The sequence below is a fragment of the Malania oleifera genome, chromosome 1 (assembly GCF_029873635.1).
Source record: "Malania oleifera isolate guangnan ecotype guangnan chromosome 1, ASM2987363v1, whole genome shotgun sequence".
Classification (NCBI taxonomy): domain Eukaryota; kingdom Viridiplantae; phylum Streptophyta; class Magnoliopsida; order Santalales; family Ximeniaceae; genus Malania; species Malania oleifera.
Genome location: NC_080417.1, coordinates 6,122,714 through 6,136,569, shown reverse-complemented (window position 1 = coordinate 6,136,569; position 13,856 = coordinate 6,122,714). Strand labels below are relative to the sequence as shown.

Sequence of the window (13,856 nt, the reverse complement as noted above, 5' to 3'; positions counted from 1 at the left end):
AAGGTATGAGAGTATTTTAAGTAGTATAGGCAAGAATGAGCTTTTGGGTTTGAGAGGATTTTTGCACTAATGATTTTATTAATCTTATGCTAATCCACACAAATAAGGCCTATATATAGAAGTCGACCAAAATATAACCGTTTAGGACATGTAGGATATTATTAGAATTGTTTTAAAACAATTTAGAAATTTTAACCCTCTTTAAACATTTTAACCTCTGTAAAAAAAATAAACAACCCGAGAGTTTTCGGGTGGCTAAACTATGGTTCGGTCGCCCGAATAGACTTAGTTAAAAAAGCAACTTTTGAACGTTCGGGTGCCCGAATTAGGACTCAGTTGGCTGAATTGAGGCGATTTCATTTTTTCCGCATTTCGGTTGCCTGGTCTCTCATTCGATTAACCAAACTCAAGTGTTCAGTCACCCGAGGCCATTTTAAACATAAAGTTGAGTTGGTTAAGTTGGTGAGAACGGTCACCTTAGTGGTTCGTTCACCCGTGGGCGGTACGGTAAATTATGTTCAGCCGCCCGAATCCAAGTCAATATGTTGACTTGTCCATGGTTTAGTCACCCGACGTGTTTTGAACACCAAGGGTTTGTGTAATAACCTAAAGAATTAGAAGGGTTCTCGTCGACGAACACAGGAGATTCGTTGACGAGGATACAAGAGAAGCTCGTCGACAAGGACAGGTTTCATTGACGAGAAGATACCAAGAGAGGGTTTTTGGAAGTCAGAAATTCATCGACAAGGGTGTAGGTTCGTCGACGAACTTTTTGCAGGACTCGTCGATGAGGTGACGTGTCTCGTTGATGAATATAGCTTTATAAATAACCAAAACTCATATTTTTGGCAGATTTTGGCGCAAGAAAATCTCTCTCTCTCTCTTTCTCTAAAACGCACCTCTCTCCTTCTCTCTTCGATATTGGCTCCGTTTCTCAATGAATTGAAGATCTGAAGCCATCACGATACTCCTAGGGAAGTTCTCTACAAGTCTGCTGGAGCAGATTGTCGGTGGAAGTGGTTTGAAATTCATCCCAAATTCAAGGTAAGGTGTTTTATTTAGAATATGTTTTCCCTACAGTTATAAGAAATGTTGTATGCAGGAAAATACTGATGTTTTGTTCTGGGAGATGTCATTTTTAGGGTGTTGAGTAGAGAACCCTATGGGTGTAGGGCCAAAGTTCAGTGTGGGCTTTTCAGAAACTAGGTAAGGGAAATATGCTATGTTAGGAATTTTACAATATTAGCAGAGATTTTATATATACCAATTTATTATCCAACTTTTACAGAATAAGAGTTTTCAACGCTTGTGTGGCCTGAGTAGATATTTCTTTGATATAGAACTTATATAGCTTGTTACAGCATATCATACTATATAATATTTATAGATAAAGATTGATGTATATCACAGTATATTTTAGAATAGTTTATTATAGATATTTATCCATATCAGTATACATATACAAAAGTTTATTCAGATTAGTATATTACAGTTTATTCAGAATCAGTACGTTACAGTTTTTATACAGATCAGTTTATACAGTATTTATAGTATGTCATGTTTTCCTAAATGCCATAACACTTAGAGTATACAGACAGATTATACAAACAGAGTATACAGACAGATTATATAGACAGATTATACAATATAGCATCAAGATGCTACAGTTATTTAGATATTACAGTATTTACAGTACAAAATTATAGTGTTATAGTTATTTTGGAAACATGATGAAAATAGTAAAAGAGTATATATGTATATATATAGTATCAGATCCCTATGAAAAGATTACAGACAGAATAAGATGTTTCACAAGATTTATCACATGAATCATTACATGGATTATTTGATAAAGTAGAAGGAGATGAATTTACCTTATCGTCGGTTAAAGCAATAAAGCACTGCTTTTCTCCTTTATGGCCTTTTGAACTGGAGTCACATGGAGCTATAGACTTTTCATGCTTAGATGATCCATATCTCTTTTCAAGTTCCTCCCATATTGCTTTAGCATTTCGATATGCCCTTACTTCACGAAAGATATTAGAATTTAAAGCATAAAATAGAATATTCATGGCATCAAAATTTATTTGAATTAAACTCATATCATTATCATTCAACTCAATTTCTGATTTGGGAATTTCAACATTATTGAAACTTTTCATAGGCACGATATACCCTTGAGTCAGTCCTCCAATTCGATGATTTTATAAAGATAGTCATTCTAAGTTTCCAATCAGAAAAATTTTCACCAGAAAACATTGGAGGGTTTATAGAGAACCTACCCACACACGATTGGGATACACCAACACGAGCAATCATGATCTTTTACAAAATAACGTTTAATTCTAAGTGACGAGGCTCTGATATTAATTGTTAACTTTGGTGCAATTCTAAGAGGGGGGTGAATTGGTATTTTAAAAATTTGTTCCCTAGGTCAATCCACTAATAGCAGTATTACACAAGCCTAAGGTCAATCTAGTGCATATAAAGTAAATCAATATAAATAATTAGCGAAAATTAAATTACACAATTAATTTAACTAAGCATGCACAATAAAGCGGTAAATGAAGACGACACCCAAAAATGTTATCGAGGTTCGGCAAATTGCCTACGTCCTCGCCTTGGCTAATAAGTACAAGGATTACATTATAAGCTCACTTGATGGGTGGAGCGGCACCTAAACAACCAGGTCAATTAGCACATGGCTGACCTTAACCTTTACATACAATCCTTACCGGGCTGGATTATCGCCCCCTCAGGCCACGCCTGGAATACAACAGTCTGAGTTTCTAAGAGCTGAAACAGCGACTGGTTACTGCTCTAGTTCTGACCATTCCATATGGGGATGGTAGATTTGTTATTTACAGTGATGCCTCTAAGAAGGGCCTTGGTTGTGTTCTAATGTAGCAGGGCAGGGTGGTTGCATACTCTTCTCATCAACTTAAAGAGTATGAGAAGAACTACCTGACACATGATATGGAATTGGAAACTGTAGTATTTGCATTGAAAATCTGGAGACACTACCTGTATGGTGAAAGGTGTGGGATTTTTACTGATTGCAAAAGTTTTAAGTACATTTTCACCTAGAAAGAGTTGAACACGAGGCAACGTAGATGGCTTGAGTTGATAAAGGACTACGACAGTACTATTAGCTACCACATAGAGAAAGAAAATGTGGTAGTTGATGCTCTGAGTCGAAAGTTTGTGGATGCATTAGTCTCTGCAGTGGGAGTTCAACATCAGATCTGTATGGACCTGGAAAGGTTGTGCTTAGAGGTGGTGAAAGGAAATCACCAGACTGTTCTTACTAGCTTAGTGGTACATCTAACCTTACAGGAGATGATCTGAGCAGCGCAAAAGGAGGATCCAGAGCTTGTGGAGGTTATGGAAGGAGTCCATAGTGGGTTAAAGCCGGATTTCAGTATTTCTAGTGATGGGATTTTGAGACTTCATAACAGGGTATGTGTACCAGATGTCGTCGGGATTAAACGAGTCATTCTGGAGAAGGCACATCGTTCGCTCTATACCATACATCTTGGCAGTACGAAGATGTACCAAAATCTGAGAAAATCTTTTTGATGGTCCAACATGAAAAGAGAGATTGCCCGATTTGTGGAGCAATGCCTAACGTGTTAGAAGGTCAAGGCAGAGCACCAGAGGCCAATAGGACCACTTCAGCCACTTGACATCCCCAAGTGGAAGTGGGAGCACATCTCGATGGATTTTGTGATAGGGTTACCTACGACAGTGCATGGGCCAAATGCTATATGGGTTGTATTTGATCGACTGACAAAGATTGCACATTTCATTCCAATTAGAGTCAACTATTTTCTAAATCATCTTGTAGAGTTGTATGTGTAGAAGATTGTACGACTCCATGGTGTCTCTATTTCTATTGTTTTAGGTCGAGATCCATGTTTTACATCTCATTTCTGGAAGAGTCTACAAGATGTCTTGGGATCACAACTGACGTTTAGTACATCTTTCCACTCGCAAACGGATGGCCAGTTTGAGAGGACTATACAAACACTGGAAGATATGTTGCAGGCATGTGATAGTTGGATACGGTATCTACCACTTGTTGAGTTCGCATATAACAATAGTTACTAGGCTAGCATAGACACCTTACGAGGCAGTGTATGGTCGTCGGTGTCAATCTCCGTTGTACTGGGATCAAGTAGGCGAGCGGTAGATACTGGGTCCGGAATTGATTCAGCAGGCCTCTGCAAAGGTTGAGTTGATTAGGGTAGCTCAAAGTCGGTAAAAGAGTTATGTTGATACTCGCCAACGAGAGCTAGAGTTCGAGGTAGGAAATATGGTATTTTTTAAGATCACTCTGATGAAAGGGGTGATGAGGTTCGGGAAGAAGGAGAAGCTAAGTCCTTGGTATATTGGGCCTTTTGAGATCCTAGAAAGGATAATTTCAGTTGCTTATCGAGTGACTTTATCCCCAGCACTATCTAGAGTTCATGACGTGTTCCACATGTCAGTGCTGAGGAAGTACTTGTCAGATCCATCACACGTGCTAAGTTATGAACCTCTATAGAACAATGATGCTTTATCGTATGAGGAGGTTAGATCGGAAAGTTCAACAGTTACGGACTAAGAAAATACCGCTAGTGAAGGTATTATGGCGTAACCATGCAGTGGAAGAAGTTTCATAAGAACTAGAGTCAGAAATAGGCCATAAGTACCCGTAGTTATTTTATGGTACGTAAGTATGTATAGTAGCATAGGTGGTTCAGATTAAATAGTATGGTCTTCGAGAGAGTTTTGTATGTGTATGTAATCTTCCGAAACATCATGTTGTAACCACAGTATTCCTTCGTCATATGTGAGGGTATCTAATGCATTTGGGCTGGAGCTGCTTTATGGGTGGCTGCCGACTTTTCTATAGGTCTTCGTCGTAAGGTAGAGTATGCTTGGTATTGGTTGGTGAATTTCGAGGATGAAATTCTTATAAGGAGGGGAGATTGTAGAGACCTGAACCCGTAAATAAGGAAAATAAATAAGAAAAGGGTAAAAAGGGAATTACAACAGGGTTCGTCAACGAAGGCAGTATGTTTGTCGACGAAGTCCCTTCAGCTCTTCATCGCCGAAATTCAGAGAGTCATCAACGAAGAGATACTGAGCGACACCAAAGAAAATATCTGGATAAGGTTCGTCGACAAAGGTAGAGCTTCGTCCACGAATCGAGTGGCTGGCTCTTCAACGAAGGTGCCGCTTCGTTAACGAATTTGACTCAATCAAAGGCTCTATAAATATCATTTTTGGTTGCTTAAGGGGTAAGAAAACCCAAAATCTCTCCCTCTCTCTCTAGAACCAGCAAGTTCTCTCTCTCTTTCTCTACGATCCTTCGCCGTTTGTCGTACGTTTCGATGATCAGAGGTTTCTGTGTGGATCAAAAGGGGAAACTCTATAGTTATAGCGAATTAGACCATCATTTTGAAGATTTTCGGGATTTTCGCTAAAATCGAGGTAAGGATCTGAATTTGTTTTCATTTCAGTAGATCTATAGTAGATTGAATAATATTGAAGTATTGTTCTTCGGTTTTTAGGTTTTGAGGATTTAATGTCGTAGTTTTGGATCAATAAGCTCATGTTTCAGTTTTGGGATAAAGGAAAGGGGATTTGTTTACATAAGTATTTTTTGAAAATGAAACCATAAGATATGTAGCTTATGTTTATATGTACATGTTGACTGCTTGTTTGCAAAGTTTTACCGGATATAAATGCCGATTCTTACGGTTTTCACGATTTTGGAAAAAATGGGATTTTTGGCATATGATCTCCAAATTTCTTAAACTACTTTATTTGCACTAAAACTTAAGTAGGAGATGCTCGAAACTCGTAATAGCAACAAAAATGATATTTTACGAACAAGTTTATATGAAATGTATATTTGACCAAATAAGTGTGACACATGATATGAATTGAATCTATACTAATTTGAGATGTATGTATATGAACTATGGGGACTAAGTTTCCAAGTGGATATCCGAAAATGCAAAAAACAGGTGCCGATTAGATACCATGCTAAGTATGAGAAAAAGGGTAAAACCGAGAGGTTACGAGCCGGTTTTTACCACAATATGAATGAATGCATGCATGCATGAATGAGATTGTAAAAATGCTGGAATTGCATAGGTTATTATGTTTTAATGTAAATTATATATATGATATTGGGACTGCAGCTTGTTACACAGAGCATAAGTAGCTGAATAGTATATGTAGCCTTGAAAGGCTTATATTATGTAGGCTCGGTACCGTTGCCAAAATAGAGGTACAGTGCAACCACACGTAGTTATTTTTCAGTATGGGTACCTAGTAGTAGGCTTGGTAAGAAGGGCCACTGGTCAAAAGGGATCAGGGTGGTGATGGCCAAGTCGGACTGCAGTATGTTATGATGCCTGACAATGCCTGCACAAACAGGGCTCGATCAGTGCTTTCTTATCGCACAACCCTTGCCACAGGGAGTTACTGGCATAGTTATGATAGTTTCAAGCTTAACGGTGTTCTAAATATGCATATACATGATTTAAAAGCTTTAATGGGCAAAGTCATAGGTTTGAGTATTGGGGCGGAGGGATTGTATAGTGTATGGGCTTGTACCCTACCCTAACCTCGGGAACTCTCACTTGTAATGATGCTGAGTTATTTATTATCAGAAAATTTATATATGTACTATATATATATATATTATAGTATTGAGAATGTGCAATCTATACAACTGTTTTCAAACAAGAATATAACTATACAGTCACACAATGATGTAATATCTTCCTCCTTACCGAGAAGTGTCTCACCCCGAATATACAACATTTGTTTCAAGTCCTACAAGGCATTAGTTTTAGTTGGTAGTGGGCCTTTGGAGCGAAGTATTGTTGTTAGTTACGTAAGTGTTTTGTTTATGTACTGGATGTTACTTCAGAGGGACTTTTTGGGAATGTAATATAATTTATGTTTTACATATTGATGAATGTATATAAGGGACAGTTAGATACTCTGATATGTCTATATTAGAATCCATATGAATGTTTATGTTTTCTGCAATATATGTGAGCACAGATCATTATAAAATACCTGTATGTCCCTGTTTAGGGCGGGTAGTTATGTATGTTATCAAGATTTGTACAGGACATGTATGTATAGTAACACTCTGGGGCCATATTATGGGCCGGGGCGTTACACATGGGGTGTTAACATATTCTACTATTATGTTACAAACTTGACTAGAGAAGACAAAACCCTCCAAGACCTAAATAAAAAATCTCTAGTCAACCTGATCATAAACCTTTGTCATATCCACTTTTAAAACTACATTTCCCCCTTTACTCTTTCTGTCGATTAAGAGAACCATTTCCTACACAAGAGAAATATTTTCAAAAATACTTCTACCAGGGAGAAAAGCCCCTTGCTCCGAAAAGATAATTCTATTCAGGCAATGCGTCAATCGGCCTACAATAATTTTTGCAAATTTTTTGTATGTGACAGAACACAGGCTAATTGGTCTAAACTTTTCAAAACTTCTTGGATCCTTCACCTTAGGGATAAGAACAAAATATGAAGTTGTGAAAGATCTGGGTAGAGGCGCTCCACTGAAGAATTCCTTGGCAGCTTCCAACAAATCCTCTTTAACAAAGTCCCAACAAGATTTGTAAAATCCTGATCCAAAACCATCAGGACTAGGACTACTATCTTTTGGGATAGAATTTAGAGCTATTTTCAGCTCCATTTCCGAATGATCATTGACCAAATACTCATTTTATTCATCCGATATCTCCCTAGAGATAAGATGACTGAAATAAGGTAATGCTCTAATAGACTGTTTCGAGAGAAAATTTTGAAAATGCTTAACCACACCTTCATGAATCTCCTCAGGGGACGCCAAAATCATACCATTCTCTAAGACCATAGAATTAATCATCGAAGAATTCCTATTTTGATTAATATCCACATGAAAAAATTTGAGATTTTGATCACTCTCCACTAATTATCGCTTCTTCGCAAGTTGAGCAACACAAGTTTCCTTTATTTTTTTTCCCCCAATAATCCAGTTCACATTTTGTAATTAGGAAGTCTATCTCCACCTCCTAACTATATCCCCTTTGTAACTGCTCCTCCAAGTCTATCATTCGATTCTCTAAATCCTTGATATTAAGGTCCACCCGGCCAAAGACCTATACATTCCACCTTTTTAAAGCAGCTTTAACCTTTTTAAGCTTTGCAACTGACTTACACATGTCGGAAACTTGAATTGGTTCCATCCAAATATGACGTATAAAAGGGAAAAAATTTTCATGGGAACTCCACGTATTTTGATACCTGAAAGGAGATGACCCATATTTTGTCAAGTGATTTGAAAAGTGTTTCAACATAGGTTTGTGATCTGACATCTTCCTCGCCAAGTATTTCAACTTAGCATTTTGAAAACGATTAATGAACGACACATTCACAAGAGCACAGTTAAGCTTCTCCCATCTCCTTGTCGGACCACTATGAATCACTTGATATAGTCAGATTTGACGAAAAGAGAGTCGAAAGTCAGAAATGATGGGGCTTTCACATCAACAGTAAGCGATGACGAGGAGGAAGTGTGTGGTAGTGGATAAAATGAGAGAGAGAGAGAGAGAGAGAGAGAGAGAGAGAGAGAGAGAGAGAGAGAGAGAGAGAGAGAGAGAGTGGGGTCTCTGCTAGGAAAAATGGCGTAGACCTGCCAAAGCAGCCGCGACACACACTGAGGGTGAAAGGAAGAAGACGTGGGGCAAAAATAGGAAAATGACGTTGCTTTTTCCCCATTTAAAATGACATTGTTCTACTAAAGCGGGATGGGTGCATGGGTGCATGCATGCACTTGACCACTTGTTTTTTAATTAATTAATTAATTAATTATATTTAAAATCAAAATGAAGGGGCTTGCCAATCTCCGTTTTGGCTATTCGATCAAATGATCATTGATAATATTAAAAATAAAATGGCCATCTAAATTGAAAATACAATTGATAAGATATTTAAAAATTTCCTAGCAATTTTTTAAAACAATAAATCATTAAAAAAAATATTTTGACCAATTTTCAATTATCGTGTACATCAAAGTTGTTCTTGTTGCACTAAAGATAAGTTTTAAAAATAGTGATTATAATTAATTTCAAATTCACTATAATATTTTCTAATTGATATACTCTTGCATTCTCATTATTTTATCATTTTATTTGGGGACAAAAACGAAAATAGTAGCAAATATTTACTACACATTTTCACAAGCACTCGTCCTCTTTTCTATAGTTGTATTCAAAATATCAACTATATATTTGACATTATTTCAAAACTCCTCAAAGAATGCTCTATCAAGTTTTTAAAAAATTATTTAGTATGGGTAGGTTAACTTTGTTATTAAAGTTAATATACGTGTTATGAAATTAACTAATAAAAAGCATAAATGTTATTATATTTTAAGAATACTTTTAAATGACAGATAAGGTCTACTTCCTTTTGGCATATTCCTCTATATCTTGCCTCATTTGTTAGTATATTTTAAGTATAATTTTTAAAAGTTGAGGCTGTCAAGTTCAATTAATTCTTAAATAAATGTCATTTCTAAATTGGATTGAGTAAGCAAATATCTACAATAAATTATTATTATTATTATTATTATTTATATACTTTTATATGTTCTCTTCAGTGAAGTACCTTTTCTTAGAGTTTACCAAATAAGGTAAAATATTTTTAGTAATTTGAGAAAAAGACATTAATCTTTTAAGGTTTGACAAAAAGTATAATGACTTTTCTTGAGGTTTTAAAAATTTTAAATTTTTTTCCTATTTTACAATTAAATTTACAAAATCTAAATCCCTTTTACAAACCTAAAATTAATATTTTATCAAATTAAATTGATTGAGTTTAAAATTAGCGCATGCGGTGTGGTTACGTGAGTAGTTGAATTATTTTCTTCTTGATGACGAGAGCGTAGCCGTGTGCGACCTCACGCCATTCAACCTTGCATTGAACTCATCATTACGCATTTGACAATTGAGAGACAGCGGGACAGAGGCCGGAGAGAGGGGAGGGAGAGGAAAGTGGTCTTATGTTTGGTTTCGAGTCATCGTCACGTCTGGATCTTGTTTGGGACCTAAACTAAGCAACGCATCCCCTCTTTCTCTCTCTCTCTCTGTTCTATCACCTGCTTTTGTATTCCAGTAAACAGCTGTAGCATTAAAAAACAGAGCAGGTCGGGGCATCATGAGCTTGGTAATTTATCAGGCGAGGAGGGTATCATTTCAAAGGATTTTACAGTGAACCGAGCAGAGAATCGCTTTGGTTTTCCAATTTAGTATGTGGTGGTAAGAGAAACCCATGTCTGAAAATTTCACTCCACTCGTAATTCGGTTTTTATTAGGTAAGTTTGTTGACTCTTCGGCGGTAGTTGAGGTTGAGGTTGTTGTTGTTGTTGTTTATTTTATTTTATTTTAAAAAATAAATTTAATTAATATCTTATAAACGGGTTGATTGCGGTTTTAGCTTTTTGATGGGATATTTTTTGCAACTGTTGAATGCCATTGAACTGTCGAGGGTTTTTGTTTTGAAGATTTGTAGCTCGTATCGAAATGGGTAATGGCTGTTTTCGTCAGGGAGTGCTGGTTTATGATTGAATTGAGTTGGTATTTAAGGGGATTTGTGTTTAAGTTCTCGTGTTTATTGCAACTTTTAATTACCCAGTGATTGTTTATTTTTTGTTTTCTCTTTTGTTGAGGAAGGGTGAAATTTATCCCGAATGAGACTAATACTGTGTTTTCCTTCATACATTTCTGCCTTTTCCTTTGACAACACTCCTAGAGTCCTAGGTTTCTTATTTTTCATTTTACTTCATGTCTAGTAAAAAAAACTGTAAGATGTATGAGGGAACTTAGTTTCATTTATAACTACTAATTGAGTTCACAATAAATGGAAATTCGCCTATGCCAACGAAAGAGTTCATGACGTTGTAGACAAATCCTCAAAACACTGCATTTTTATATTTTACATGTTTTATTTGTAATTTCTATTTCCTTATCTAATTCTTTCTTAAATCCTAGTTTTTTCATGCTTTTTTTTTTTCCTTCATGAACATTCTTAAATATGTACGGATTTAATGTTTTTTTTGGGTGTATTCGTAGAATACATATGCACTATGGTTGTGTCTTAACTTTGGTTGGGTTTTATTGGATCCTCCATAGGTTGCATTTTCTTAACTGCAGCTTTATCTTGGAGATAAAAAGGAAGAAAAAAATGGGGAGGAACAAATACAGGAAACCAACCAGTTTCCGTTGCGATGCAGGAAGCAGATGTTCAGTGTCTGCTGTGGTTTGGAGCCTGGTGGGATGTCTCGTTCTGTTTCATCTTGGCTCCCTTGTTCATCACAAAGATGGGGAGGGTACGGAGATCCAAATGCGCATGAATCATGACCCGCAATTCCGTGAACTTGAGAAGGTAGAGGACGAGAACATCCAAGTTCCCCCACCAAGGGGAAAGCGATCTCCACGTGCTGCAAAAAGGAGGCCTAAGCGGACAACCACACTAATTGATGAATTTCTCGATGAATCTTCCCAAATCAGACATGTATTCTTTCCCAATCAGAAAACTGCCATAGATCCAATGAAGGAAGTGGGGAATGATAGCTTCTACTATTATCCAGGAAAAATTTGGTTGGATACTGATGGAAATCCAATACAGGCTCATGGAGGTGGTATTCTGTATGATGAGAGATCAAGGACGTATTATTGGTATGGAGAGTATAAAGATGGGCCCACCTACCATTCTCACAAAAAGGGTGCTGCACGGGTAATCTGTTTATTTATTTATTTATGTATTTTGCTTGGATTGGGATTAGGTTGCTGATGCTCGTAATTACTGTTCCTAGTATAAGTTTGTATCCCTATTCTGCTTAAATTTGGACTCCAAGTCATATCTGCTGACTAGAAAAACTCAAAATAAAGTATGGACCTAAGCATGCTCCACTTCTTTTCGTCCATAATAATATGAAGTTCTAGTGCTGGTTTTTCCCCTAATATTTTAGTATTGTTGATTAAGCATATGTGACCTAGAAAAGGATCAATGTTACATTTCTGCCCTATATCAGCTTTAAATCACATAATTAGAGTTATTAAGTAGGCTGATGTCCATAAAAGATGTATAAATGGGGTACACTAAGTTGAAAACAAGACATCTACATTAAGATGTTTTTGATTATAAGTGCTAGCGGTTGCTTGCTAAACACAATTTGCAAAGTGAAAATGTCTTTTTGTCATAGGTTCCTGCCCATCCATATTGAACAAGACATTCTATTACTTATTTGAAATGTATGCTGTTCATTTTGGTTGTCAGGCCAAGCAACCTTGTCCTCATTTCTTTGAGCTAAGCTAGGGATCAAATTATGTAATATGGACAATACAAGTGGCTGAAGTCTTACCCACCTTAATTAAACTTTCAGCTCATTTGAGAATTTCTATTGCTAATAAAACAAATAACAGAGTAGTACAAGATGAAGAAAAGGGGGAAAGATTGATCTTGGTTTATGTGTGTTGAATTTACAAAAAGAAGTCCTTCTCCAGGTGCCTAAAGTTCCTCCACATAGACATGCTAACAATGAAGCACAATTCTGTTGAGGCTGTTAAACATGAGCTGTAAAGAATCTGTTGAGGATTGATAACCGTCGACGGTTTTGTTGTTTATATCGACGATTATGCTTTTGCCTGAAACCGTCAACGATTTTTAATCTATTAGTCAGTTTTCTGTTGGCAGTGTTAGTTTTAGTTAGTTAGTTAATTTGTTCGTCAATTATTAATTTATTTGTATAAATAAGAGGTCTGGTTCATGTACAGATACACCAGAATATATAATACAATTTCTATCTTTCTATTCTTGGAACTTTGCTATTTTCTTGATCTTTTATCTTCATCTCTGCATTACTTTCATTATGGTATCAGAGCATCGATCCAAAATTCATCCACCATTCAAACATGCAATCCAATCCTGAGACCAACCCCCATCATCCTGCTATCCCTTATTTCATCCAACCTGGTGAAGGAGCATCATCTCCACTGGTTCCCGATCTTTTAACCACAGGACCAGGGCAAGAACCATGCGGTGTGCACTGAACATCAAGAACAAGCTCGACTTTATTGACAATACAATTCCGAAACCAAATGATAATTCTAATCCTTTAGCTGCTCTTTGGGAGCGCTGTAATGATATGGTAATCGCTTGGATCCAACACTCGGTTGGCCGTGAAAATAGATCAAGTATCGCACATACTGATACTGCTGCAAATGTTTGGAATGACCTTTGTGAAAGGTTTTTTATCCAAAATGCTCCTCGCATGTTCCAAATCACCAAATCCATTTCTTCGTTGGTCCAAGATACTGATTTTGTAAGCCAATATTACAACAAACTCAAAAATTTTTGGGATGAACTCAAAATGTCTGAGCCCATGCCCTTATGTACTTGTGGCTCGGTAAAGACATTGGCGGATTACAGACATTGCAGCAAAGTGATGCAAAGCCTAATGGGACTCAATGATTCATATGACTCTGTTTGTGCCCAGATTCTACTATATGACCCTCTCCCTGCTTTGAATTGTATCTTTTCTATGGTTCAACAAGAAGAAAGGCGCAGACAACTCCATTCTGTACCAGCACCTCTTGCAATGTCGACAAGGGGACCAGATCACCGCAGCCAACCCTCTTCCTGCAAGGATCGCTTGTATTGCTCACACTACAACACCTCTGGTCATTCTTTGGAACGTTGCTTCAAAGCCAATCCCAATCTCCCAGTGTGCTCCCATTGTCGCATACCTGGACATACCAAATAGAAGTGTTACA

General features: G+C 36.9%; 1 protein-coding gene across 7 annotated transcripts in view; it reads left to right on the top strand.

Annotated features, from left to right (window-relative positions):
• Nucleotides 1–9,932: 9,932 nt before the first annotated feature.
• The window catches only part of LOC131162491 (uncharacterized), a 43,666-nt gene continuing 39,742 nt past the window's right edge, over nt 9,933–13,856 (top strand). The window contains exons 1-2 of one of the 7 annotated variants that reach the window (XM_058119081.1): nt 9,933–10,396; nt 11,315–11,817. In XM_058119081.1, the coding sequence (XP_057975064.1) occupies nt 10,354–10,396; nt 11,315–11,817 (546 nt within the window). In that variant the 5' untranslated portion in view covers nt 9,933–10,353. Of the gene's footprint in view, nt 10,397–10,449; nt 10,609–11,213; nt 11,818–13,856 lie in introns of those variants that run through there. The other 6 variants (XM_058119071.1, XM_058119061.1, XM_058119094.1 and 3 more) reach the window with 6 other exon arrangements.